The sequence below is a fragment of the Lepidochelys olivacea genome, assembly GCF_965140295.1.
Source record: "Lepidochelys olivacea isolate rLepOli2 genome assembly, chromosome: 5".
Taxonomy (NCBI): Eukaryota; Metazoa; Chordata; order Testudines; family Cheloniidae; genus Lepidochelys; species Lepidochelys olivacea.
Genome location: NC_140415.1, coordinates 1,423,695 through 1,451,518, shown reverse-complemented (window position 1 = coordinate 1,451,518; position 27,824 = coordinate 1,423,695). Strand labels below are relative to the sequence as shown.

General features: G+C 67.3%; 1 protein-coding gene across 1 annotated transcript; it reads left to right on the top strand.

Moving 5' to 3' along the window:
• On the top strand, positions 1–27,120 carry TESK1 (testis associated actin remodelling kinase 1). The gene is made up of 10 exons (XM_084628193.1): positions 1–436; positions 14,824–14,945; positions 15,327–15,375; positions 18,245–18,391; positions 19,628–19,710; positions 20,262–20,352; positions 21,793–21,876; positions 23,576–23,665; positions 24,078–24,228; positions 24,762–27,120. Exons 1-10 carry the CDS (start codon positions 191–193, stop codon positions 25,835–25,837), a joined length of 2,139 nt encoding a protein of 712 aa, XP_084484319.1. The 5' UTR covers positions 1–190; the 3' UTR covers positions 25,838–27,120.
• The last annotated feature ends 704 nt before the right edge of the window (positions 27,121–27,824 follow it).

The window sequence follows — 27,824 nt, the reverse complement described above, 5'->3', positions numbered from 1 at the left end:
CCCTCCCCAGGGGCTGCCCCCTCCCCTGCCCCTGGTGCCCAACTCCCCTGGATCCCCTCTGGTCCTGGGGCCCCTGAAGGCCCCCAGGCCCTGCGCCTGTCTGTGCCCCCGCCCGGGCAGGACACTGGGCTCCCAGCTGGGGGCGAGGGGAGCTGTGCCCAGGCAGGGGGCCGAGCCGAGCACTATGTGAATGGCTCTGGGGGTGCTCAGCGCGCCCGACATGGACTGGGAGAAGCTGAGCCGGCGGCCCGGGCTCTCCCTGCGGGTGGACCGGCTGGACGAGGGTGACGGGGAGCCTCTGGCCGCCTGGCAGGGCTGTGGGCGCCTCCGGCCCTCCTCGTACCGGGCCCTGCGCAGCGCTGTCTCCACCCTGGCCCGCATCGACGACTTCTACTGCGAGAAGATCGGAGCCGGCTTCTTCTCCGAGGTCTTCAAGGTACGGGGACGGGCAGTGCGGGACGGAGACGGGCACCTGGGGACGGGCAGGGCAGGACGGAGACGGGCACCTGGGGACGGGCAGTGCGGGACGGGGACGGGCACCTGGGGACGGGCAGTGCGGGACGGAGACGGACACCTGGGGACGGGCAGGGCGGGACGGAGACGGGCACCTGGGGACGGGCAGTGCGGGACAGGGACGGGCACCTGCGGATGGGCAGGGCAGGATGGACATGTGAGGATGGGCAGCATGGGATGGGATGGGCACTTCAGGGACAGGGCAGGTGCATGGGTTGGGCACCTCAGAGGGGTAAGGGTTGGGTGCCATGGGGATGGTCGTTTGCGCAGGGTTCTGAGGAGACTGGCGCTTCAAAGGGGTGGGGCAGGTGCATGGGGATGGGAGGGCTCCATGGGGATGGTGCCTTGGAGGGGTGGGAAACTGGGCAGTGTGGGGACCGCACAAGGGACAGGGACCATGGTTGCCTTGTGGCAGTTGCCTCTTCCTTGTCCTATGCCCCGGCTCAAGGCCTCTGGCTGGGGGTGGAGAGGGCCGGCTCAGCAACCTGTCAGAGCCGTTCCTCCAGTTCCTCTGGGCCATGGGCGCGTGGGCTGGGCTGTGGGCCAGGGGCTAGAAGATAGGAGGGTGGGTACCAGTGGGCACCAGCCATGGGGGCTGGGTGCCAGGGAGCGCCGGCCATTGGGCTATTGTGGGGACACCCCACTCCCTCTCCCAGGTCCCTGGCACAGCTTCCCCCAGGCTCCTGCTGGCCTCTGGTCTTCAGGCCTTGGCCCTGGCATTTGGCCAGGTATGGAGTTCAGCAAGGCTGGTCGGCGTGGCCGGGGAACCCTGAACCCCGCACCTCGTCTCCAGGACAGTGGCTTTCCCCTCCCCCACCCAAACCTGGGAGCCCAGGGTCCCTGGCGCGGGGACCTGGGTCAGGCGGCTCTGCTGTGGGCAGTGCTTCCCCTCTGCAAACCCAGAGCAACCTCACCTCGGGGCTCTGGGACGCGCCAGACACCACACGCTCTTTGCTGGGCCCTGGGCTCTTAGGCACCACAGGGCCTGGGCACGAGGAGGGGGCTTTGTTAGCTGGGGTGTCCCGTCCCCTTGGGTCTCGGGTGCTTCAGAACCCCTCCCTTGCTGAGCTCCTGAGTGTGTGTGGGGGTGTCAGGACTCCCAGGGCAGAGGAGCAGTGTGTGTCCGTGGCTGTGTGGGGGTGTCGGGACTCCCAGGGCAGAGGGGCAGTGTGTGTGTCTGCCCAGCCGCAGGGGAGGGGGCTGCAGTGGCTGAGCTGTGGGGGCCCCTGCCCTGGGCTCCCAGGGCAGAGGGCTGGCAGCTGGGGCCGGAGCACAGGATTGTGTGTCGCAGGGTGTGGGGCGTGTCCAGGCTGTTTACAGCTGTAGGGACAGTGGGAAGCCAAGCCAGGAAGCTCTGGGTGTGAGCGGAGCCAATGGGGCCGAGTGGGGGACAGGGGGTCCCTTGTAATTCTGTGGGGCAGGTCAGGGAAGAGCGACGTCTTTGCACCTCAGTACGGCAGCTTAGCGGGGTGCAGCTGTGGGCCCAGGTGGCGTTGGGCAGAATGGGATGGGGGTGCTGGGCCCATCGATGACCTGGGTCCCACCCACTGTTGAGCGCGGTGGCGGGGCCAGTCGCGGGCAGGGCGCTCTGCCTGCCGGGGGTACAGGGGAAGGCTAGTGCCCAGGGTGCCGGGGGGCAGCTGGCATCGCCGTCCCGCGTGATGGCTGGGGCTTGGGGAAGCAGTTTGATTATCGAATCGCAGCCCAGCAGAGGGGCCCTGATGCTGGCTGTGGTGGTGTGTCTGTGCCGTGGGCTGCAGGGAGTCGGGCCCTGCCCCTGTGGTTCCAGAGCTTATCAGGCCAGGGGCCGTGGGGCCAGGGTCGTGCCCGCCGCGGGGGTCGTGGCCCGTGGGGCCGGGGTCGTGCCCGCGGCGGGGTTCGTGGGCCGCAGGGGCGGCCCATCTCGCCAGGGGCCATGGGGCCAGGGTCGTGCCCGCCGCGGGGTTTCTGGAGGGGGGAGCGGCAGGGTCTGGCCTGGGCTCTCCGCACAGCCTGTCTCACGGCCACAGGGCCCTGCTCGTTTTCACAGCAGCTGTCCTGGTGCGGGGTGGGGAGGGGCCGCTGGGGGCGGGAGGCTCCTTCTCTGCCCCTCCCTCCGCAGAGGAGCCTGCGAGTGTGAGCCTGCCCGGCTGCCCGAGACGGTTTGGCAGCGTATGGCACGAGGTGTTCGAGGCGCCCACGGGTCGTAACACCCTCCCCCCCATGCCTGGCCCCATGCGGCTTCATCCCTGGGGTCCTTTCAGGGGGGAGCAGAGCTGAGAGGGGCTCCCCAGGGTGCTTGTGGGTGCTGCCCAGCATGACAGCGCGAGCTCCAGCCCCCGTTTGCAGCTCTCCGGTGGGGCGCGGGGTCAGCCTGGGTCCCAGGGAGCTCGCTAGCTCCATGCCTGGAAGAGCCCCCTGAAGGTCCCCCTGCCCCGGCCTCCTGCTGTGGCCTTGGCACCTGGGGCCGGTTGGCAGGGATCTGGGTCTGGCGTCCTTTCCCCGCCCCAGGGCCCCGCAGGAGGGCTGGCTGCCGTGGGGAGCAGCTGCTGCCTTGGTGACACTGGCCGTCCCTGCGAGAGGCTGGCCCAGGCAGGCTAAGGGTGGCATTCAACACAGCCAGGCGGGCGGTTGGCTGCTCAGGAATACGGCTCCATCTAATAACGACTCTCCTGCCAGCCGGCGGGATCCGCGCCCCCAGCTGGTGGGATACACGTGCCCTGCGCCCCCTGCCGGGGGTTCGGGTGGCAGCGGCGGGGGAAGGGCGCAGTTGGGGGTGGGCAGCAGCGGGGGAAGGGCCGGGGGTTCGGGTGGCAGCGGCGGGGGAAGGGCGCAGTTGGGGGTGGGCAGCAGCGGGGGAAGGGCCGGGGGTTCGGGTGGCAGCGGCGGGGGAGGGGCAGGGGTTAGGGTGGCAGCGGCGGGGGAAGGGCAGGGGGTTAGGGTGGCAGCGGTGGGGGAAGGGATGGGGGTTCAGGTGGCGGGGGAAGGGCCGGTGGTTAGGGTGGCAGCGGTGGGGGAGGGGCAGGGGGTTAGGGTGGCAGCGGTGGGGGAGGGGCAGGGGGTTAGGGTGGCAGCGGCGGGGGATGGGCAGGGGGTTAGGGTGGCTGTGGCGGGGGAGGGGCAGGTGGGGGTGGGCAGCGGCGGGGGAAGGGCCAGGGGTTTGGGTGGCAGCGGCGGGGGAAGGGATGGGGATTCAGGTGGCAGCGGCGGGGGAGGGGCAGGGGGTTAGGGTGTCAGCGGCGGGGAAAGGGACAAGGGTTAGGGTGTCAGTGAGGGGGAGGGGCAGGGGGTTCGGGTGACAGCGTTGGGGGAAGGGACAGGGGGTTAGGGTGGCAGCGTTGGGGGAAGGGCCGGGGGTTCGGGTGGCAGCGTTGGGGGAAGGGCCAGGGGTTCGGGTGGCAGCGGCGGGGGAGGGGCAGGGGGTTCGGGTGGCAGCGGCGGGGGAAGGGATGTGGGTTCGGGTGGCAGCGTTGGGGGAAGGGACAGGGGGTTAGGGTGACAGCGGCGGGGGATGGGCAGGGGGTTAGGGTGGGCAGCGGCGGGGGAGGGGCAGGTGGGGGTGGGCAGCGGCGGGGGAAGGGCCAGGGGTTCAGGTGGCAGCGGCCGGGGAAGGGATGGGGGTTCAGGTGGCAGCGGCGGGGGAGGGTCAGGGGGTTAGGGTGTCAGCGGCGGAGGAGGGACAGGGGTTCGGGTGGCAGCGTTGGGGGGAAGGGCAGGGGGTTAGGGTGGCAGTGTTGGGGGGAGGGACGGGGTTAGGGTGGCAGCGGCGGGGGAGGGGCAGGGGTTCGGGTGGCAGCGGCGGGGGAAGGGCCGGGGGTTCGGGTGGCAGCGTTGGGGGAAGGGACAGGGGTTCGGGTGGCAGCGGCGGGGGAGGGTCAGGGGGTTCGGGTGTCAGCGTTGGGGGAGGGGCAGGGGTTCGGGTGGCAGCGGCGGGGGAAGGGCCGGGGGTTCGGGTGGCAGCGTTGGGGGGAGGGCAGGGGGTTAGGGTGTCAGCAGCGGGGGAGGGGCAGGGGTTCGGGTGGCAGCGGCGGGGGAAGGGCCGGGGGTTCGGGTGGCAGCGTTGGGGGAAGGGCAGGGGGTTAGGGTGGCAGCGGCGGGGGAAGGGCCGGGGGTTCGGGTGTCAGCGGCGGGGGAAGGACGGCCGGTCGGCGTTGAGTGTGTGGTGGGGAGGTGTCGTTCCATACCACGGGGGTCCTGGCTTAGTACAGCTGGGGAATCTCACCTGTTACCCCTGTGCTGAGCCCAGTCCCTGGTTGGACCAAAGCCCCCTCCAGAAGGGCTCCGGCGTGGATCGGCAACCCGAGCCGGGGAGTCCCTGGCCGTCTGTGCCAGCGGGAACCACCTCCCTGGCACGCATTTGGGTCTTGTTTCTAATGTGCATTTCTTTGGCCTCAGCTTCCAGCCCTTTGTCTCTCACTCGTCGTTTTCACGAGTGCTGGAATAATTTGTAACAGCAGCGAGGAGTCCTTGTGGTACCTTAGAGACTAACCAATTTGTCTGAGCACAAGCTTTCATGAGCTACAGCTCACTTCATCGGCTGCATGCAGTGGAAAATAATTTGTGTGTCTCTTCTCTGCACCTCTCCAAGTGTTCAACGTCTTTTTAATACTATGGCCGCCAGAGCTGGACGCAGGATCCAGCATCCGTCTCAGCAGCGCTGTGTACGGAGGTAAAATCCCCCCGCTCCTGCTCATACCCTTAGCCCTTTGCAGCAGAGCATCGCGCTGGAAGCGTTTGTTCTCTTCCTCGTCCACTGTGGGCCCCGGATCCTTTTTCGAGTCGCTGTTTGCGTTTGGCTGTTTTGAACCCCATGTTGTTTGAATGGGCCCAGCTTAGCGAGTGTCACCCTGTCCTCATTACTTGCTGCCCCGCCCGTCTGGCTGCTCTCCACAGATCTCCCCAGATTGCTGATGACAGTAATAATCCCTGGCCTTTTCCTCAGTAGCTCTGCACAAAGGAGGGCAGGATCAGTCTCCAGTTTTACAGGTGGAGAAATCGAGGCACTGGGCAGGGAAGCGACTTGTCCCAGGTCACACAGCAGGCCAGTGGCCAAGCTCAGGCTAGAACCCAGCTCTTCTGAGACCCAGCCCAGTGCACTATTCCAGTATTCTAGCCACTTGGCCAGGCCACCTCTTACAGTGACTAGTGTCAGGCATAGTACCAATCCCAGCAGAACCCCACTAGAAACACCCCCGTTCAGTGATTCCACATCAGTGACCGCTTCTTGAGATCCGTCAGTTAGCCAGTCCTTAAGCTATTTAGCATGTGCCTTATTGATAGTGTACACTGCTCGTTTTTAACCAGAATGTCACACACCTTCCAACAGTCTGTTCCATCCTTCGTTAACTTGGAATCTCATCAAAGGATGAAATCAGATATGGTTGACAAGACCTGTTTTCCATAAAACCTGTTTTCCTGTCTTTCCATTCTTTGTCACTTGAATCCCATATCAGTTTTTCCATTATTTTGTCTGGGATTTATGTCAGGCTAACCAGCCTATTGTTACCCGGGTCATCCTGCTTGAGCTTTTTGAATATTGATGCAACATTAGCACTTCTCCAGTGTTCCGAATTTTCCCCAGTATTCTGGGATTTATTAAACATTTATCATCAGCAGGCCAACTCTTTTAGGACTCTTGGGTGCAAGTTACCAAGACCGCTGATTTAAAAATGTTTATCCCTAGTAGATGTTGTCTAACATCATCCTCAGTTCCTACTGGACTGGGTAGTACTTCATTCTTGTGTGATATGAGTACATCATCCTGCTTCTTTCCAAATACAGAACAGAGATATTTTTGAATGCTTCTTCATTTTCTGTGTCATTGTGAAAAACTTTGCCATCTCCATCTAATAATGGGCCTCTGCCATTGCTAGGGTTTCTTTTATTCCTGACATACCTTAAAAAAACCCTCCTTTTTATTGTCCTTGGCCCAGCCAGCCATGGATATTTTCCCTGATTTCTTCAGCTTCCCTTATCAATTTTCCATTCTGCATAACTTCTCATTTATATCAGTTGCAATCTGCTTGCTCCCATTCCCGTTCTGTTCCTCTTAGTTCCATTTGTTAGATATTGCCTTTTTATTTCTAATTGCTGCCTTCGCATCGTGTCTGAACCTGGATGGGTTTTAGCCCATGTTGGGAACATGCCTAGAGCCTGAGGGGCAGACTGGCCCCCATGCCTAAGCACATAAGGATCCCTGGCCGTTAGGGTCAGGAATGCATGCTGGGGCGTGTGTCCATATTGCAGCTAACAGCTACCTGCCATGTTGCAGAACCCCATGGCTCATGCTCTGGGACCCAGTGAGGGCCGGGGGGCACAGTGCAGCTGCAGGAGTTCCAGTTCCCCAGAGCCTGGCCGTGCCCAGAGGAGGTGCTGAATGCCAGAGCCCAGAGAGGCTAACCTGGAGCATGGCAAGCGGCTGGTAACCATGGGGATGGGAGGGCAAGGTGCCCGCAGCACCGAAGGGCCCAAGGCAGTGCTGAGCCCAGGCATGGAGACTTGTGAGCAAAGAAGGCTGGCAGGGGAGCCACAGGCTGCTGACGGGGATCCCGCACTCGGGCTCCATCCTAGCAGGCCGGATCCGCCTGGCCCGTGGGTGCGACACTTGAATCATAGAATCATAGAATCATCAGGGTTGGAAGGGACCCCAGAAGGTCATCTAGTCCAACCCCCTGCTCGAAGCAGGACTTGGACCCGGGCGACTCCGGTGCGCCTCCCAGCTGGGGCGTAGAGCCAGGCCCCCAGAGACCTGCCACCCTGCGCCCGAGTGCGCTCTGTGTCCATCCATGGCGAGTGGGCAGGTTCCCTGGAATCTGCCTGCTGTCCAGTCACCGGCTGTTGGAGCAGGTCTCCCCGCGCCCCCGGGGGCAGGACTGTCCCGTCTTGCAGGAGGAGGGGGTTGAGGCAGGGACAGGCCCCGGGTGCAGAGGGGGAGGTAGAGCATGGCCCCCAGGCTTGTGCCTAGGCAGTTAAGCCCTGCTGGGATGGCACCTTGCTGGGCTCTGCTGGGGAGAAGGGGACTGATCCCTGGGGAAGGGGGGGCCAGGCTGCGGCTCATGGGCCGTCTGCTCGCTCTCATTAACGTTCTCGTTAATCATTTCTAATGTCTGCTGCTAGGGCAGCTCAGCTCCCTGCTGCCCGGGTGGCGTGGCAGGGGATGGATCTTGGAGCTAGCGTGTGCCGGGGGCCCGGTGCTGGCGTCCAAGTGCTGGATGAACTAGAGCGGGCAGCCAGTGCTGTGGGGGTGGGGGGAGTCGCGGGGTGCCAGGCCGGGGGCACTGGGTGCCAGGCGGGTGTCACGTAGGGAGGAGCAGAAGGGCCCATCCAGCCCTGTGGGTGGTGGGCAGGACCAGGCTGCCTGCCCGTCACCCAGAGCAGGGCCGCATGTGCTTGCCGGCAGAGCTCAGCTCTGGGGAATGTGCCGGGATTCCAGGGCATGGTGCCACCGCATGGGGAGGCGAGGGCGGGTGGCGTAGCTTATCTCTGCCCCCCCGTCCCCTCCCCGCCACCCGCGCTGTGGGCTGCAAGGGATCAGGCAGCCTGCCTACAAGGGCTCTGCCCGCGGCTCCCATCTCGCGGGGCTGCCCCTGCTGAAGGCTGTCCCGGGGCTGACGGTGCATTAGACCCTGGTCGTGCCTGGCCGGGGCTGCCTGTTCCCTGATGTTGCCCACTGGGGAGTGAGCATGCAGCTGGGGGAGCCTTGTCTCTGCACACGGCCACAGCACCTCCCAGTGGGGAAGTGTGGGGAGGGAGCTGGAGTTGCAGGACCCAGCGATGGCCCTGGGGTTTCCTCTCTCTGGGGGCCATGCTGAGGTGGGCCCTGACGGGTGAGGTGCCCCCATGGTCCTGGGTAGCAGGGGTTTGGGGGCCTAGCGGGTGTGGGGCCCAGCTGGAGCTGTAACTGAGCTGGGGTGCCAGACAGAGGAGGTGCCCCGATGCCAGTGGGCAGGTGCAGGGAATGGGGGTCAGGCAGCCCCGCTAGGGGCACCCGATCCCTGGCTGCTCCCTGGAGCTGAGCCTGGGCTGGGGGGCGCTGCGGCCACGCCCCACGCTCCCGGCACAGCCGAGCAGGGCGCCAGCCGCCGACTGCCGTGTGTGGGAGGCTGGCTGCACGTACACCGCTTAACCCCTTCACCACTGGCCCAGGGTGCCCGCGGGCTGGGGGGGTCATGCTGGGGGCGCTGGGGCAGGGAACAGTAGTGATGTGCTAGGCGTGCGGGAGCTGCATGGAGAGGGGTTTCTGGGGGGCCCGGCTGGTCGCTGGGTACCGGGGGGGGAGCAGGATGTGGGGGGGAGCTGGTCTCCCCAAGGTAGGGTTTGGCAGCCTCTCAGGCAGCCAGCTGGGAAGAGGCGCTCGACATGGGGTCCTGGGGGGGTCTCCCACGTTTTAGTGAGGGAGGGGGAGGGGCAGGAGCTGCCTCGGCTCAGTGTGTTCACAGGGTGCCTGGGGAGCCTTCTCCTGGGGGTTGCCATGGTGGAGGTCCTAGCAGAGGGAGGGGCCAGGGAACAATGCCCTGGGGGGGCGCGTCGTATGGGGGCCAAGCTGGTACCTCTCCATGCTGGGGGAGCTGTCGCAGGGGGTCTGCGGGGAGCCCAGCGGGCCCTGCTTCCTGGGGCTGGGCAGGGCACGGGCCGTCGCTGTCCCATTTTGGTACCTTCTATGCCCAAGGCAGTTTTACTTCCTAATTTCATGGTTTGTTTCTCTCGCAGCTGAGAGGTGCTGGTTAGCCACCGCCAGAGGGGTCTTATGTGGCTTTTAGGGGTTTAGGCCTCTTTGTACCAAATTCCTAGTAGTATTTGCCTGCTTGCGAATGAGACTAGTTTGCAGGTGTGACAAGAAACGTAACTTGTTTTAGTTACCGTTAGGGTTACAGTATTTGTAATTTTTGCTTTAAATTTAACTTTCTTTGCTGTGGCGTTTACTACATTTTGTCTTGCCCGGCCATTGGGGTGTGGATGTGTTTTTATTTGGGTTCCAATTTAGACATGTTTAGCTGAGTTTAATGTATACCAATTTTTATGTTTATTAATAGTGGATTTAACAAGACTTTTACTGGATCACTTTGAGTTACAAACAACTCTGGTGTGTCTATGTTAATTGGGGTGCCTTTTTTGAACGTATAGTTTTTGGTTTAGGTTTTGGTGCATGTGTTTGGGAACCATAGGGTCAGTTTACTACGGGGTATTGGGCAGGATCCCACAAGAACTGTTCATATTGTTCCTGTTTTAACTGGCTGATTTTATTGATAGGGTCACTGTGGGTAGCTGGAGTGTCGGGTGGTATTTTCATAGGGACTCCTTATTTTAACCCCTGTTCCCCAGTGGTTTGGTATTTCTGTGGTGTTTATAAGTTGAACTTTAATTCCCACCTCCCCTTCCCAGGCGCTCATACTGGTATTTTTAAGGGGTTTAAGATTCGGCCGGTGTTCCATGAGGATCACCAGATCACGGGGGGGGATTTATGATCAGTTGGCAGGCAGTGAATTATTTCTTAAATATTGGCTTATAAGGAGGGCTGCATTGGGGTGTGCTCTGCAGGGAGACGGTTGGGGAGAGGGCCCAGGAGGCAGGGTGAACCTGCTCTCAGCCAGCTGGGGGTGCCTTGGCTCTGGGGTGCTGGGTTTGCCCAGCCCTCTGGTAGCGGAGTGGGGTGTGGGGTGCAGGCTCTGTCTGTCCCATGGCAGCCCCCTGCCCAATCAGTGGGAATTCGGGCGCTCTCCTGCCTGCCTGTGCTACCCAGGCTGGCTCCTGGCCAGCAGAGCATGGCAGCCGTGTGCCCTGCCCCCCCCCCTCCACACTGTGGGATCCTGTTACGGGATCCAGTGACATGGGAGGAGTGGCAGGGGGGCACAGAGCTGGGATCTCTCGGTGCCTGTTCCCCAGGGTGTGGAGGGGAGTGTTTGGGAAGGTTTAGGGGGGGTGCAGTGGGGGGGGTGCAGTGTCCTTGGCAGGAGATGGGGCAGGACTGGGCCGGTCCATGGGAAGAAATTGGGCCAGGGAGGGGTCTGTGCCCAGCTAGCTGACCCCTTGGAGATAGCCCCACACGCCTGCTGTAGGGTGACCAGACAGCAAGTGTGAAAAATCCTGATGGGGGTGGGGGGTAATAGGAGCCTATATCAGAAAAAGACCCCAAAATCGGGACTGTCCCTATAAAATCAGGACATCTGGTCACCCTACCCTGCTCTGTCCTGCTGCCTTGGGTGGGCAGGGCCCAGAGATATGCAGGGATCCCGGAGGACCTGCCCGCAGTGCAAGGGGAGTGTCTTGTCTGCCCCCCGCCTTTTCAGACAGCTCCTCCTGGGGGGCCCTGCCATGTGCTGGCCCTCACCTTCCCCCAGTCCTGCAGCACTTGGGAGCCTCCCTTCCCCCTCCCTGCCCCTGTACAAGGGGATAAGGCCGCATTAGTCTCCATCTGTCCTGGCAAATTACCATGGGAGGAGGCTTATTAGAGGGAATGAGGACGGGGGGCTTCCCGGCCAGCAGAGCCGAAGGAGCTCACCCCTCCCCCATGGCAGGAGGCTGCCCACTTGTCCCTGGGCCCTTCCCGACCCATGTGGGGTCCTGCTCCCTGCCCCGGCTGCTGGGGTCCCCTGGGCATTGGGGCGCCTGGGCCCGTCTGCACAGCCCCCGCTCCCCTGCTGGGACCTGGGCTGGCTGCGCACGACGGGGGCCTTGCTGCTCCTGGCGGGGTGCAGGGGGGCTGGGACATCCCCTGCTTGGGAGCTGGGCTCTCGCAGGCCTGGCACCTGGGTGTGCATCCCAGTCCCCTGCCCGATGGGGAGGGGCCCGCACTCCCCCAGAGCGCACTGCTGTGAACAGCAGGCCAGGGCGCGGGCGTGCGTGTGCACACAGGTTTGTGCGAGCGTGTGTACATACGTGTTTGTGCGAGCGAGTGCGTGCAGCTCCCAGCGCAATGGGGCCCGGTGCTGACTGGGCCTGGGAGAGCTGCCGCGCCCTGTGCGCCCTCTGCTGGGGGGTAGCAGCAGAACCTGCTCCTGCCTCTCGCGCCGATGGGCTTAGCTGGCGCTTGTGTGCCGGGGCAGCTCTGCTCGTGCCCTCCCTGCGGGAGCCCCGGGAGCCCCCTCTGCGGGGAGTGCTGGGTGGGGAGAGAGCGCCCGCTGCTTGACGGGTGCTTCCGGCAGGGGAGCCGGGGTGCGCGGGGGCGAGATGGGGTGGTCAGGGATCACGATTGCCCTGGGTACTCTGGCTGGGGAGGGGGGTATCAGGAATCAGGGTGCCCCAGGGTGCCCCTGGGAGTGGCCAGGCCTGGGTCTCTGTCTGGTCGCTGCTCTTGGGCCAGGTGGCTCCGGAGGAGAGTGGGTGCTAAGCAGGGAGCTGCCCTTAGCGCCCGGGCCCCTCGGTGGCACAGGTGCGGGGAGCTGGCTGGGAAGGCGACGCCGGTGAAACGCGAGCGCCCAGGCCGAGGGGCTGCTGAATAATGCAGGGCCTGGGGGAGGGCCGAATGGAGAGGCAGGCGCAGGCGAGGCCATTGGGGGCCCAGGGGAGACACCCGGCCTTGGGACACGGGGCGCCAGCCTGGGGGGTGCTCTGGCTGTAGCCTGAATCTGCCCCCCCCAGCCCCCCAAAGCCGTGGGAACGAGCACAGGGTACCATGGGGAGGGTGCGTCTACCCTAGGCCCCGTGCACCACGAGCATGGCCACGGACATCTGTAGGGAAGGGGCACTTAGTCTGGCTGGGCCCAGCGCCTCCTGGGCAAGGCACGGCAACGCCCGGGCACAGTGCCCCCGGGCCGAGCATGGCGCCTCCTGGCTACGTCTCCTGTGTGCTGTGTGTGCGGGGGAGCGCCCGGTGGGGGCAGGGGGCTCTGTGTGACCCCTCACTCTCCAGCCCAGAGAAGGGGCTGGGTTTGAGGCAGGCTCCCCCCAGAACCCCCTGGCCCCCGCTCCCCAACCTTGGCTGGCCTGCCAGCTGCAGTATCCGGTACCTGCATGGCTCTCGCCCCGTGGTGGAGGCTGTGCCGGGATCACCACGTGCCCCGCTCTGCACTGGGGGGCAGGAGGGGGGCACAGGCATCTGCGCAGGTCCCTGTGGGATGGGGCACCCCCCACAGGATGACGCCCTCGGGTCCTGTGCTGAGGGAGGGGGCAGGCAGCAGAAGGAGGCAGGTTCACAGTGTAACTATCATTTCCTTGGCCCCATTCAGCCAAAGTGCTGCACACACGGTATGTGGGGCACCCCTGCCCAGGACTGGCATGCAGCCACCTCTGGGGCAGGCTTGGCAGCTCTCTTAACAGTGCACAGCAACACTGCCCAACTGCTCAGGACAGCAAGGGAGGCGGACGGCCTTGTGCTGCGAGGGGCCTGCTCCCCTCCTGCCTCTGCCCTGGGAACTGCTCAGGGCCTGTCTACATCTGCCCCCCAGACAGCTCCCACGCCCTGCCGGTACTGACTGGGGGAGGCAGACTCTGCCTAGAGCCCAGCAGAGCCCCTCGCGGGGGGGGCAGGCCTGGCTGGGGGCGGGCCGGGGCCTGGCACAGCCACAGGGACTCAGAGCTGCATTGACTAAAAAGGGCAAACGTGGGGAGCTGACAGCAGCCCTGAGGAATGCCTGAGCCTGCTGCGGCTCCCTGGGGGCTGGGGCTCCTCCCTCAGCGGCTGGGCCCCACCGCAGGGCCCCGCCCGGTGGGCAGCTGGGCTGGGGGGTGCTCTGCACTGCTCTCCGGAAATGGGGCGAGGCCCCCGGTTCTTCCCAGCACCCCCAGAGCCCAGGGACCCCCCTAGGGAATTGGAACCCCCGGGGAAGACTCTGAGCCTGTGGGGGCTCCGTGTGCGTGCGTGTGTCAGCCGTGTGTGCGTGTGGCGGGGCTCCGTGTGCGTGCGTGTGTCAGCCGTGTGTGCGTGTGGCGGGGGGTTCCGTGTGCGTGTGCGTGTCAGCCGTGTGTGCGTGTGGCAGGGGCTCCGTGTGCGTGTGGCGGGGGCTCCGTGTGCGTGCGTGTGTCAGCTGTGTGTGTGTGATGGGGTCTGTGTGCATGCGGTGGGGGCGCCGTGTGTGCATGCATGTGTCAGCCGTGTGTGCGTGTGGCGGGGGCTCCATGTCCGTGCGTGTCAGCCATGTGTGCGTGTGGCGGGGTCTGTGTCCGTGCGCGTGTCAGCCATGTGTGCGTGTGGCGGGGCTTCGTGTGCGTGCGCGTGTCAGCCGTGTGTGCGTGTGGCGGGGTCTGTGTCCGTGCGCGTGTCAGCCATGTGTGCGTGTCAGCCGTGTGTGCGTGTGGCGGGGGCTCCGTGTCCGTGTGCGTGTCAGCCGTGTGTGCGTGTGGCAGGGGCTCCGTGTGTGTGCGTGTCAGCCGTGTGTGCGTGTGGCGGGGGCTCCATGTCCATGCGTGCCAGCCGTGTGTGCGTGTGGCGGGGTCTGTGTGCGAGAGACGGGGGCTCCGTGTGCGTGTCAGCCGTGTGTGCGTGCGTGTCAGCCGTGTGTGCGTGTGGCGGGGGCTCCGTGTGCGTGTCTGCCGTGTGTGCGTGTGGCGGGGTCTGTGTGCGAGAGACGGGGGCTCCGTGTGTGCTGGGAGGACGGACCCCGGCAGCCACCGCCCCTCTGGGATTCCCTGGAGCAGCCCCAGTAACGCGGATCACGTGGTGGCCTCCGCTCAGAGCAGGCTAAATATACCGCCCTGCTACAGCTGCCAGGGCTGGGCGCCGAGCCCCCGCTCCCTGCGGCCGGCTGCTCACCCAGGCAGGGCTCCCGGGTCCGCCAGGGCCTGGTGCTGAGCCTGCAGGCTCGGGGCCGACGCTGCGCTTTGGGAAAGTGGTTCTGGTCAGTTGCAGAGTGCTGAGCTCCCGGCTCCTCCCCTCGCCCCCGAGAGCCTTGCCGGGCTCCAGGGGCTGTTCAGTCCTCTGCTAAGGGGCCTTGTTAATACAACGGCACTGACGTGCCCAGAGCCAGCCATCCGCAGTGTTTTTGCAGACCTTCCTCTCCACTTCACATGGGGAAACTGAGGCTCCTGGCAGGGTGGGACCCAGCAGGTCCATCTCAGCACTCGGCGTCCTGGCTTCCAGTCCTGTGCTCTGCCCGCTAGGCCATGCTGTGTCCCACCCCTAGAATTATAGAAGATCAGGGTTGGAAGAGAGCTCAGGAGGTCATTTAGTCCAATCCCCTGCTTAAAGCAGGACCAATCCCCAATTAAATCATCCCAGCCAGGGCTTTGTCAAGCCTGACCTTAAAAACCTCTAAGGATGGAGATTCCACCACCTCCCTAGGGAACCCATTCCAGTGCTTCACCACCCTCCCAGTGAAATAGTGTTTCCTAATATCCAACCTAGACCTCCCCCACTGCAACTTGAGACCATTACTCCTCGTTCTCCGCTCCCCCCAGGTACGGCACCGCCAGTCCGGCCAGATCATGGTGCTGAAGATGAACAAGCTGATGAGCAACCGGGGGAACATGCTGCGGGAGGTGCAGCTCATGAACCGCCTCTCGCACCCCAACATCCTCAGGTGAGGGGCCCGCAGTGACCCCCCCGTCGCCCCCTGCCACCCGGGCGGCCCTTGCCCTGCTCTGCGGAGAGGAGCAGCTGGCTTCTGCGAGCCCTGCTCCCAGCCGAGCGTGGCCCCTCCTGGCCCGGCCTGGCTGCTGAGCCTGGCTCTGTGGCCCTCGTGGAGGCCCTGGCTCTGCCCGTGTGCGTCCGCCCAGGGCAAGGGGAAGCCAGCTCGGGCTGGGGGGTGAGGTCCCTGCCCCGGATTGGCATGTGCTGGGCGGAGGGAGCCGGTCCCTTCTCCGCCTCGTGGATTCTCTCTCTTCTCTACGAGTGGCTCTGGCCCGTCCAGGGGGCAGGTCCCTGGCGCTGCTGGTCTAACCCGCCCCCCTCTGTGTCTCAGGTTCATGGGGGTCTGTGTGCACCAGGGGCAGCTGCACGCGCTCACGGAGGTAAGAGGGGGTCGCCCAGGGGGTCCTAGGGATGCTGCACAGGGGCCCATGAAGCTGTGCCTGCCCTGGCAGGGGCACATGGGCTGGGGCTGGTGGGCACTGAGCTGGCAGGCAGGCAGGGCAAGGCAAGATGGAGGGTGGGACGGGCCCCATGGGGGAGGTGGGCAGGGCAGGGTGGCAGGGGGAGGCGGTGGAGAGGCAAGCAAGGCAAGATGGGAGGTGGGACGGGCCCCATGGAGGAGGTGGGCAGGGCAGGGTGGCAGTGGGAATGGGCTCGATGGGGGAGGTGGGCAGGGCAGGGCAGGGTGGCTGGGGGGATGGGCCCCATGGGGGAGGCGGGCAGGGCAGGGCAGGAGGATCGGATTTAATTGGGGATTGGTCCTGCTTTGAGCAGAGGCTTGGACTAGATACTTCCTGAGGTCCCTTCCAACCCTGATAGTCTATGATTCTGTGATCGGGGGCCGGGCCCCATGGGGGAGGCGGGCAGGGCAGGAGGACGGGGGGACGGGCCCCATGGGGGAGGCGGGCAGGGCAGGGCAGGAGGACGAGGGGGATGGGCCCCATGGGGGAGGCGGGCAGGGCAGGGTGGCTGGGGGAGGTGGTGGGGAGGCGGGCAGGGCAGGGCAGGAGGACGGGGAGACGGGCCCCATGGAGGAGGCGGAGAGGGCAGGGTGGCTGGGGGAGGCGGTGGGGAGGTGGACAGGGCAGGGCAGGAGGATGGGGGGACGGGCCCCATGGGGGAGGCGGGCAGGGCAGGGCAGGAGGACGGGTGACGGGCCCCATGGAGGAGGCGGAGAGGGCAGGGTGGCTGGGGGAGGCGGTGGGGAGGTGGGCAGGGCAGGAGGACGGGGGGACGGGCCCCATGGGGGAGGCGGGCAGGGCAGGGTGGCTGGGGGAGGTGGTGGGGAGGCGGGCAGGGCAGGGCAGCAGGACGGGGAGACGGGCCCCATGGAGGAGGCGGAGAGGGCAGGGTGGTTGGGGGAGGCGGTGGGGAGGTGGGCAGGGCAGGAGGACGGGGAGACGGGCCCCATGGGGGAGGCGGGCAGGGCAGGGCAGGAGGACGGGGGGACGGGCCCCATGGGGGAGGCGGGCAGGGCAGGGCAGGGCAGGAGGACGAGGGGGATGGGCCCCATGGAGGAGGTGGACAGGGCAGGGTGGTTGGGGGAGGCGGTGGGGAGGTGGGCAGGGCAGGAGGACGAGGGGGATGGGCCCCATGGGGGAGGCGGGCAGGGCAGGGTGGCTGGGGGAGGTGGTGGGGAGGCGGGCAGGGCAGGGCAGGAGGACGGGGAGACGGGCCCCATGGAGGAGGCGGAGAGGGCAGGGTGGCTGGGGGAGGCGGTGGGGAGGTGGACAGGGCAGGGCAGGAGGACGGGGGGACGGGCCCCATGGGGGAGGCGGGCAGGGCAGGGCAGGAGGACGGGTGACGGGCCCCATGGAGGAGGCGGAGAGGGCAGGGTGGCTGGGGGAGGCGGTGGGGAGGTGGGCAGGGCAGGAGGACGGGGGGACGGGCCCCATGGGGGAGGCGGGCAGGGCAGGGTGGCTGGGGGAGGTGGTGGGGAGGCGGGCATGGGGGAGGTGGTGGGGAGGCGGGCAGGGCAGGGCAGGAGGACGGGGAGACGGACCCCATGGAGGAGGCGGAGAGGGCAGGGTGGCTGGGGGAGGCGGTGGGGAGGTGGGCAGGGCAGGAGGACGGGGGGACGGGCCCCATGGGGGAGGCGGGCAGGGCAGGAGGACGGGGAGACGGGCCCCATGGAGGAGGCGGAGAGGGCAGGGTGGCTGGGGGAGGCGGTGGGGAGGTGGGCAGGGCAGGAGGACGGGTGACGGGCCCCATGGGGGAGGCGGGCAGGGCAGGGCAGGAGGACGAGGGGGATGGGCCCCATGGGGGAGGCGGGCAGGGCAGGGTGGCTGGGGGAAGCGGTGGGGAGGTGGACAGGGCAGGGCAGGAGGACGGGGGGACGGGCCCCATGCGGGAGGCGGGCAGGGCAGGGCAGGGCAGGAGGACGGGTGACGGGCCCCATGGAGGAGGCGGAGAGGGCAGGGTGGCTGGGGGAGGCGGTGGGGAGGTGGGCAGGGCAGGAGGACGGGGGGACGGGCCCCATGGGGGAGGCGGGCAGGGCAGGGTGGCTGGGGGAGGTGGTGGGGAGGCGGGCATGGGGGAGGTGGTGGGGAGGCGGGCAGGGCAGGGCAGGAGGACGAGGGGGATGGGCCCCATGGGGGAGGCGGGCAGGGCAGGGTGGCTGGGGGAAGCGGTGGGGAGGTGGACAGGGCAGGGCAGGAGGACGGGGGGACGGGCCCCATGGGGGAGGCGGGCAGGGCAGGGCAGGGCAGGAGGACGGGTGACGGGCCCCATGGAGGAGGCGGAGAGGGCAGGGTGGCTGGGGGAGGCGGTGGGGAGGTGGGCAGGGCAGGAGGACGGGTGACGGGCCCCATGGGGGAGGCGGGCAGGGCAGGGCAGGAGGACGAGGGGGATGGGCCCCATGGGGGAGGCGGGCAGGGCAGGGCAGGGCAGGAGGACGGGTGACGGGCCCCATGGAGGAGGCGGAGAGGGCAGGGTGGCTGGGGGAAGCGGTGGGGAGGTGGACAGGGCAGGGCAGGAGGACGGGGGGACGGGCCCCATGCGGGAGGCGGGCAGGGCAGGGCAGGGCAGGAGGACGGGTGACGGGCCCCATGGAGGAGGCGGAGAGGGCAGGGTGGCTGGGGGAGGCGGTGGGGAGGTGGGCAGGGCAGGAGGACGGGTGACGGGCCCCATGGGGGAGGAGGGCAGGGCAGGGTGGCTGGGGGAGGCGACAGGGCAGGGCAAGGCAGGGGAACGGGCCCCGTGGGGGTGCGGGGGGCTGACGGCACGCTGCCCGTCCCCTCTCCCTGGCAGTACATCAACGGCGGGAACCTGGAGCAGCTGCTGGACAGCCCGGTGCCGCTCTCCTGGGCCGTGCGCATCCGGCTGGCCCTGGACATCGCCTGCGGCCTGCGCTACCTGCACTCCAAGGGCATCTTCCACCGCGACCTCACCTCCAAGGTGGGCAGTGCCCTCCCCCGCGCTCCCCCCCAGCTGCCAGCCCCTCCCCTGCGCTCCCCGGCCCCCCGGAGCCCTCGCTCGCTCGCCCACGGCGCAGGGTCCCGGAGGAAACAGCCCCTCCATTGCCCGGCCCCGTGGAAGCCGCGGGGGCCCCGGGACGAGCCGGGGCTGGCAGGGTGCTGAGCCCAAGCCTCGCTCTGCCGCCTGGGGGCTTCCCTGACGGGACGGTGTGAAGGGCACGTTGTCCCGGCCCCGTACAGTCCCTGGGGGGACCCCCTCAGTGCGACTGCTCTTCGCGGGGGTCCGCTTGCTCTCGGGGGTCCAGCCCCTCTGCCTCCTGGAGCCGCACCGCTCTGAGCCTTAGCCCGCCTGTCTCTGCCATGGGCCCCCTCGGGGAGTCCCCTCGCTCTGGGCCCCCGGGGCCTCCACGGCCAGAGGGAATAATCCCCCTGATCTCTAGACCAGAGCGACTCTCAGCCAGCATAACACAGGAGGGTTTATTGAAAGTCTGAACCCAGCACAGGAAACTCTCCGGCCTCAGGCCTGGCTTCCCTCAGCCCAGCACATCTAGGGCCGTCCCACATCCAGGTGGGCTCTGGCTGCTGTCCCCTCCCAGCCCAGAGACGCCCCCCCTCCAGCTGGGCATCTGATATCACCCGTCCCCAACAGCTCCTCCCCTGTCCTTTGTCTTCAGTCCCAGGTAAACAGGCTGCCTGGTCTCCTCTGCTCTCGTCTATCCTTTGTTCCCTTCTGGCTGGACCAGCTGGTCAGGTCTCCTGGGTCCTCTCTCCGCAGCCCGGTGTCTTCCCACTGGCCAGAACCGGCTGACTGCCAAGCGGGGGTGGGCCTCTTAGTCACCAGGGCAGCAGTTGTTGGGGTTCCCCATCTCCAGGCCGTTGTCTGGGGGTCCCAGCTGCTTGGAGAGGTCACACCTGGTCCTTTACAACAACAACCCCTTTCCCGCCACATTCTTAAACATGCAGCACACAGGGAAACTGAGGCGCGCACACGCTATTCGTGTAGAACGCTACAAACATCCCCAACTTCATCACACACGCAGAGAGGGCTGAGCTGGACCCCCTGCGCTCCCTCGGATTCTCGCTGCCCTCCCCCGGGACAGCAGGGTGGGAATGCCCCTGCCCGCGACCCTCTCGATTGCCTGTAGGGGGCAGTGTGTCATGGGGCAGGTGCCAGGCGGGGCAGGCGGCGTGACGTCTCCTCTCCTCTGGCTCTCAGAACTGCCTGGTGAAGAGCGAGGACAACGGCTACACGGCCGTGGTGGGCGACTTCGGCCTGGCAGAGAAGATTCCCACCTACAGGTGCGTGGGGAGCTCCCCCACCCCGGAGCGGGGCAGGCCTAGGCAGAGGGGCCAGCAGTCCCCTCTGGACCCTTCCCACCCCCAAGGCAGGGCGGCACCCACCCCCTCCTGGGGATCAGAGCCAGCTGGGGGAGGGAAATCGGGGGGTCGTTTGGGTGGTGTGGGTTGCCCCTGGCTGGAGGGGGGATGGGGAGGGCTCGGGGAAGGGATTTGAAGCGCTGCAAGCTGACCCTGGCTTGGGGCGGGGACCCAGGGGGACCGGGAGTTGCCTGGCTTGGGGAGGGGACCTGGGTGCTGGGGGCTGCCCCGGCTGTGAGCAGGGACCCCGGGGAGGAGACCCGGGGGCGGGGGGGCTGTGGGCAGCGACCCGGTGGGGCTGGGGCTTGCCCGGCTGGGGGAGGAGACCTGGGGGGAGAACTGGGGGTTGCCCCAGCTGGGCAGGGGACGCAGGGGAGCTGGGCTTTCCCTGGGTCGGGGAGGAGACCGTGGGGGCTCGGGGTTGCCCGGCAGGGCCGGGGCCCGGGGCTAACCCCGCGGCTCTGCCCCACCAGCGAGGACGCTCAGAAGGAGCCGCTGGCCGTGGTGGGCTCGCCGTACTGGATGGCCCCGGAGGTGCTGCGTGGGGAGCTGTACAACGAGAAGGTAACTCGCTGCCTGCGCCTGGGGCCTTCCCCTCGCTGCGCTGGGCACCGGGCACGGCCAGGCTGGCGGGACCAGGGGCTGCTTGCCTTTGCCACGCCTGGGCTCGGCCATTTCCAGGGGCAGTGCCGGCCTGGCAGCCAGCAGGGCCACAGTGGAGCGGGGGGATGTGTGTGTGATGGTGGCTCCTGGGGGTCAGCGGGGGGGAAGGTGCTGGGAGGCAGCAGGGCATGGGGGGGCTGACAGGGTGCGGGGGGCATGGGAGGTGCTGGGGGCGGCAGGGCATGGGGAGGGTGAGGGGGCCAGCAGGGTAGGGGGGAAATGTGGGGGCAAGGTGCAGAGGGCATGGGGGGTGGTGGGACATGGAGGGTGCTGGGGGATGGCAGGGCGAGGGGGCTGTGTGGGTGTCACAGATTCCCTGGGCGATGCTCTGGAACTGCTCCCCACGAAGCCAGGCAGGACTCTGGGGCAGTCGCCTTTCTGTGAGCAGCCTGTCTGCAGGACACACAGCTCACCCGGCTCCACCTCCCTGGGTCTGACCTCGGAGCATTCAGCCTCCTCTGTCCCTCCGTGCGCTTCCCCCCAGCGAGTCCGCCCAGGCGGGGTCCTGGGGAAGCCAGAGGGTCCTGCCCCCCAACTCCGCAGTCAGACGTGACTCTCAGCCAGCCAGTAAAACAGAAGGTTTATTAGACGACAGGAACATGGTCTAACACAGAGCTTGTAGGTGCAGAGACCAGGACCCCTCAGCCGGGTCCATTTTGGGGGGCAGTGAGCCAGACAACCACATCTGCCCTTCACTCCATGTCCCGGCCAGCCCCCAAACTGAAACTCCCTCCAGCCCCTCCTCCTCTGGGCTTTGTTCCTTTCCTGGGCCAGGAGGTCACCGGATTCCTTTGTTCTCCAACCCTTTAGCTCTCACCTTGCAGGGGGGACGGGCCCAGGCTATCAGTGGCCAGGAGACAGAGTGTCGGCCATTTATGTACCCTGGCCCTTTGCTCTGCAACAATTACATCCCCTTATCCCACCCCCTAGATACTTAAGAACTGCCTAGGGGAAACTGAGGCACCCCCACACTATTCAGAAGAAACATTAAGAACAGTCCCGCTTCATCACAGTGGTCACTGACACTGTCCTTCCAGCGTTTCCTGGAGGGCATCCTGAACCTGTCACTCCCCTGGCCAACCCACCACACCTCCGACACACACCCTGCTGGGAGAGGCCAGGCTGGAGTAGCCGGGAGCCCCCCACAGCCAGCACCCCCTCCCCCCGCCGCACTGGGAGAGGCCGGGGCTGCGGAAGCCGTGATGTGCCGTGCTGTACGGCGGGGCCGTGGCCCCAGCGGGCGCCGTGAGGATGTCCTGGCTCATGCGTGCCCAGCGGAAGGGCAGTCGGGTTCCCCTCAGCGCCTCTGCCAAACCCTCCACCTCCCGCTCCTCTCCGCAGGCTGACGTCTTTGCCTACGGCATCATCCTGTGTGAGACCATCGCGCGGGTCCCCGCGGATCCGGACTACCTGCCCCGCACCGAGGTAACGCTCGGCTGGGCCACCTGGTGCCGGGAGGGACGAGGGCCTGCCCTGGGGTTGGTGCGAGCCGGGGGGCCGAGGCGGAGCGTTGCGGGGGGGCACATGGCAGGGGTGCAGAGGCCTGCATGCGGCCTGGCTCCCGCTACAACCCTGCAGCCTGACTCTGCCCCATGTGCCAGCAGCACAGGTGCCAGGCTCCCTGGGGCACCCGGCTCATGGGGCCGCCTAGCTGTGAGCCAGCGCAAGGGGATCGTGTGACCTGGACCTGTACGGGGAGCAGCCCCTGGGGGCCAGGCTCTTGTGTTCTCTGCGGGCAGCCAGGACCCCCTCGGACAACGCCAACAGGGCAGAGGCACCGTGGCCGGCACCCCCTGGCGTTTCCTGTCTCGAGAGACTGACCTGCTCCCCGAGACGCCCTCTCCCCTGGCTGGCCAGGGCTGCGTGGGGAGCCCCCTCCTGTCCCCTCGCGGGGCCAGCCGGGCTGTGCACGCTGAGCGTCTCTGGGCTGTGAGCATGGCCTGAGGGGAGGCCCCTGCAGCTGGCCCACGCTGGTCAGTGATCCCGCCAGTCACGCTGCGCTGCGGCAGGGAGTTCCGCAGGCTCCCAGCTCGCTCAGCGCCAGCACGCGGCGTGCGTCTCCTCCCTATGGGCCACGCCCCAGCTCAGATACCAGGGTGATGGGCGTCAAGCCCCAAGAGAGCGCTTCCACATGCCGCGAGAGCTGTGCAGACCCCACCGCCCAGCTGGGTCATGCTGCAAAGCCGGCAAGCTGTGGGTGACTGAGGCAGGGGCTGAGTGGGGATGCTTGGGCAGCCCTCATGCTAGGGTCGCTGTCTCTCTAGCTGGGGTGTCCTGCCCCAAGGACCCTGGGGGTGCCAGCCCATTGCCCGGGCTGTGGCTGTGTTGCCCAGGGGTGGAGATGCTGCTCCCCTCTGCGTTGCCCCTGGTGTACGTGTGGGGTGACAGGGGGACGTGCTGCTCCGTGCTAATAACTGGACCCAGCATTTAGAGCACGGACCAGCCTGCCCATTGTCCCTGTCCGGGGAGCCGGGGACGAGCTGGAGCCGCCTCCAGCTACAGCGGGAGGCAAGGCCGAGGCCAAGCAATTCCTGGGCCCGGGTCCCCGGTGCTGGGAGGGAGGCCGAGCCCCTGCAGTGACCTGTCGGGCTGAGCCATCTCCGGCGCCGTCCCAGGAGACACTGGCTGCCCCCGACCCTTCCTCGTGGCAGGGGAGTTGTACTCCTGGTCCTGGTTTGACCCTGCGCCCCGAGGCCCCGATCCCCCCGGGCACCTCTACGCTGCAAGAGAAACCCGCGGCGCTGCCCCAGAGCCGGCTCAGCTGGCTCGGGCTGCAGGGCTAGACAGCAGCGTGGGCGTTGGGACCCTCCCCGTCGCCCCGCAGCCCCTGTCGGCTGAGCTGGGCCAGCTGCGTCTGTGCCACGGCTCCTTTAGTGCAGTGTAGACGCACCGCAGGAGGCCACGCACTCCCCCGGAGACACGGGCCCTGCTCCCCGGGTCCAGGGACGGCTCCTGTGCGGGGCAGGGCTTTGGGGAACTTCCTGACCTGTGGCTGGGATCCCCCTGGGGCGCCGTCTGGGGCAGGAGCTCAATGCAGAGGGGCGCTGGGGAGGGGGGCAGGCCTCCTGCCCTGGACCCCGTGATTCGGGCTCAGTTGCTGACCTCCCCTCGTCTCCCCGGGCAGGATTTTGGGCTGGACGTTGCCGCTTTCTGCAACATGGTGGGGGATGACTGCCCTGCGGCCTTCCTCCAGCTGGCCTTCCACTGCTGCAGGGTACGTGTCCCTCTCTTCCCTTCCCTCCCCCTGGGCAGGGTCCCTGGGCCTGCCCCCATCTCCCGGACACCGAGACGAGGCAGCCGGGTGATTGCCTCAAACAGGGACCCGCATCTGAAATTCAGATTCCTGGTGCCAAGGCCTGCCCCCCGGCCAGCCTGTCCCCGAATGGGACTGGGATCCTGGCACCAGAGCCACTGGGATCCGTGCCTGCTCTCCCCTCCCTCGCCCCCAGCGTGCAGGACGGGGCAGCACAAGCAAGCTGTCCCCTGCTCTGGGGGGAAGCTGCCCCCGTCTCCTGCCCAGCAATCCCTCCCAAGTCCCACGGGGGCGGGGCCCCGGTGAAGCCGGGCAGGCGGGTGGGAGAGTTGGTGCCCGTGGCCGTCGGTGATGTGGCGACTCCCGCACCCAGATGGAGCCGACGGCCCGACCCGCCTTCGTGGAGATCACGCAGCGCCTGGAGGGTATCCTGCAGCACCAGCTGGGAGCGGGGGGCACTGGCCCCGACCCACAGAGCGATGGGGAGAGCGTGCCCTCGCCCGGGACCCCGGCCACGCCGAACGGTACCGTGACTGCCCCTCCCCCGGGCCTGTCCGTCCTGCTGACCCCCCCCCGGGCACCCCCAGCAGCCCTTGGCACTGGGCTGGGCACTACGGGTGCTGAAGGGACCTTAGGGCATGTGCTGCCCCCCTGTGGCCAGAGCTGGGCACTGCGGACGCTGAGCCTGTCCCCGGGCGCTTGCTGGAGAGGGCTGCAGCAAAGGGGTCCGCGGGCGGCTTGCTGGCTGTCCCCCCCGTGGGGACCCGTCTCTCACCCCACTGAACTAATGGGGAGGCCCCACAGCCCTGGGGTGGGATCAGGCGGAAATGCCAGCCCCGCTCTGCGGGGCGGGAGGGCAGGGGGCTGGCGTGACCCAGGCCTGCTGTGGCGGGGCAGACGGCCGGGCAGCAGGGTGCCCAGGGGGTTCTCCCGCCCGGTGCCCAGAGCCCCTGGCTGCGCACGGAGCCAGGCGCTCTCCAAACGGGCGGGAGGGGCTGGAGGCCGCGGGCCCGGCCCAGCCTGGGGGGCTGCTAACCCGCTGTCCGTGTTGTGCCAGGCGAGGCAGCGAGCGAGCCCGCGCTCCCCAAGCAGCCAGCGCCGCGGGATCTGAGCTGGCCGCACCTCCAGCCCGACCCCCGCCTCGCCCGCAGCCGCTCGGACATGTTCCCCCCCAGGTCCCCGGCCCTGCTGCCGCCCCAGGAGCCCGACGCGGGCGCCCGCCCCAAGGAGATGCCGCTGCGCCTCAACCCCTTCTCCCGGCGCGAGGACCTGAAGGGCGGGAAGATCAAGCTCTTCGACACGCCCAGCAAGTCGGTCATCTCACTGTCCTTCGCCCTGCCGCCGCCCGCCCCCTACCAGCTGGGCACGCCCGTCACGCCCGAGCCCGTGGTGGAGGCGCAGTGCGACTTCTCCGCCCCCCTGGTGCTGACAGGCAAGAGCCGCTCGCTGCCCACGTCCCCCGAGCCGGCCCGCCGGGGGAGCCTGGCTCTGTGGGGGGAGCTGGCCCGCACCTGCCGGCGGCAGGAGTCCCCGGCGTGTGGGGAGGGCCCCCAGCCTCACAGCCCCTTCCCCGCTCAGAGCTGGGGGGCGACGGGGGAGGTGGCAGGGCGCTCGCCCCTTCCCAGCCCCCCCGCGGTGGAGCAGATGGACTGCAGCCCCGACAGCCCCGAGCCCGAGCCGGCGCCCGCCCCGCCGCTCGCCAACGGCACCTTCATCAGCACCTCGGCGTCGGGCGCCCAGCCCTGGCCGCCGGGGCCCCCCAACGGCCTGCCCCTCAACAACAACAGCGTGGTGGTGAGCACCCCGCACGGCTGGGGCCGCGGCCTGGAGCGCGGCTGCTCGGAGCTCAGCATCCCCCGCGCGGCGGCCTTGGAGCGGACGGAGCACTCGAGCACGCTGCCCCGGCATGCCTCCAGCGCCGGGCTGGAGCAGGACGAGGTGCTGGCCTGCCCCGGCTGCTGCCTGGGCCCCTTCAGCTTCAGCTTCGCCTCCGTCTGCCCTCGGCCCGCGCCCAGCCCGCCCCGCTACCAGCACCTCACCTGCGAGGCCAAGAGCCTCCTCTGCCAGGACCGGGGCCACCACCCCAAGCGCCCGCCCGAGCCCAGCCTCAAGCTGCCGGAGGCGCAGTCCTAGTGGGGGGCAGATGGGCGATGGACAGATGGGCGAGCCCCCCCCGCCTCGGCTCCAGCTCCCCCCATGGCCTGCGCTGAGCAGGGCCCGGAGCAAGGAGCCCAGGAATCCCCGGACCTGGCCTGCCGGCCGGGACCCCACTTCTCCCCTAGGGTCGCCTCAGGGCCGCTCGCCGTGTTGGTGAGACCGTCAGCCATTGCCAAGGCCACGCACAACCTGGGCTCGGGTCCTGGCTGGCCAAGTGTGAGCGGGGAGGAGGGGGACCTCGTGCAGGGAGCGAGAGGCTGGGCACAGTCCCAGCAGCCGGCTCTGTGCGGGGCTGGCTCCCTGCAGGGGCACGGGGGGTGGGCGAGTCGTGCTGGGCTGATGTGCAATAACATGGCGGCCTCGTGCGCACGACCCCGTCGGGGCCAGCGCTTCCCCTAGGAGGGGGGAGCGGTGCCGGTTCATGTCCCACCATGGGGACGTGGCTGGGCAGAGGGGCTCTGCACCCCCACTCAAAGCTGGGGGCTCCGGTGACCAGACACAGGTGTGGCGCTGATGGACCAGCGGGGCGCGATGCCACCCAGGAGTCTCTGGGAAGGCTCGCTGGGGGAGGTGGGCTGGGCCGGCCCTCCATGCCGCCCCTCCCTGCCCGCGGCTGTGGGAGAGGAGCAGGGGTGACCCCTGAGCAGCTGCAGTCAGGGGGTCACTCCAGGGCCTGGGGCTCCTCCTTGGTCGCTTGTCCCTGCACGTCCGCTCCCCAGCCCCCGTGCTCAGAGGCGATGGGAGCACAAGCCTGGGGGGCAGCAGTGTGCACTGGGGGCTCCCCTCTGTCCATCACACACAGGGGTAAGGGGGCTGGGTAACGGGTGAGCCGGGCGCTGAGCAGGGGAGACAGCGCGATGCCCTCCCCCATGGAACCTGCCTGTCTGGGGGGGGGGGGGGGGCAGGGCCTGCGGCCCGCCGGGCACAAAGCAGGCTGGATGCCAGTCCCTGGCAAGTGGGGATAAATACACCCCCCCACCCCACCCCCATCACTTCCTGGTTCAGGCCCTGCCCCCTCCATGGCGGCTGTGGAGTGGCCAATGGGGCAGGTCTGTTTGCAATATGGTAGCTGGGGCTTGCCCCCCCCAGCTGCGTCCCCAAGCTGCCCAGTCCCTGCCTGGGGTGGCCCCCGGGCTCCCCGCAGCCGACGTGTACGATGCCCTGGTGCGTGCAGACTCTTGTTTTTTATTATGATTGATAATTGCTAGTAATATATACGGCTTATTTAAGGTGTTCCAATAAAAGTGACTGTCCCAGCACCCACTGTGTGTGTGCCGTGCGGGGGGGGGGGGGGGCACTGGTCTTGCTGGTCGCAGGACAGGGACACAGCCAGGCCTGGGAGTGTGAGTCAGGAAAACCCACCTCAAGTGAGGCCCCTCAGTGCTGTGCCTCGGTTTCCCCATCTGTGTCCTTGGGATTGCACAGCCCTGGGGGTGGGGAGCGTGTCAGCAGAACTTAAGGCTGTTCCTGTGGGTTTCAGCCCCAGGAGGCCCCTGGTTGCAGCGCAGGGAGGAGGGGATGGTGGGGGGCGGGCAGTGGGGCAGGTAGGCTCAGCAGCTGCTGGTGAAAAGGAAGGTGTCGCTGGGGAGGGGGCTCGTCCTTGCTGCCTTCTGGCCGGGGCCCAGGGGGATACACCGGTGGGAGGGATGGAGCCAATCCTGTGCTGGGAGCACGGCAGCTGGGGCCACCCTGGCTCCATCCCTGCACCATGTTGCTGGGGGCAGCTGTCACGGGGTCCCCGGGCGATGCTCTGGAACTGCTCCCCATGAAGCCAGGCAGGACTCCGGAGAAGTCTCCTTTCTGTGAGCAGCCTGTCTGCAGGACACACAGCTCACCCGGCTTCCACCTCCCTGGGTCTGACCTTGGAGCATTCAGCCTCCTCTGCCCCTCCGTGCACTTCCCGCAGCGAGTCCGCTCAGGCGGGGCTCCTGGGGAAGCCAGAGGGTCCTGCACCCCAACTTCG

Bases quoted from the DNA above. Each gene is read 5' to 3' on its own strand.
- TESK1 (XM_084628193.1), top strand. From the start codon at position 191: ATGGCTCTGGGGGTGCTCAGCGCGCCCGACATGGACTGGGAGAAGCTG. The intron at 437-14,823 runs GTACGGGGACGG...CGCTCCCCCCAG, and splicing joins TCTTCTCCGAGGTCTTCAAG to GTACGGCACCGCCAGTCCGG. The intron at 14,946-15,326 runs GTGAGGGGCCCG...TCTGTGTCTCAG, and splicing joins TCGCACCCCAACATCCTCAG to GTTCATGGGGGTCTGTGTGC.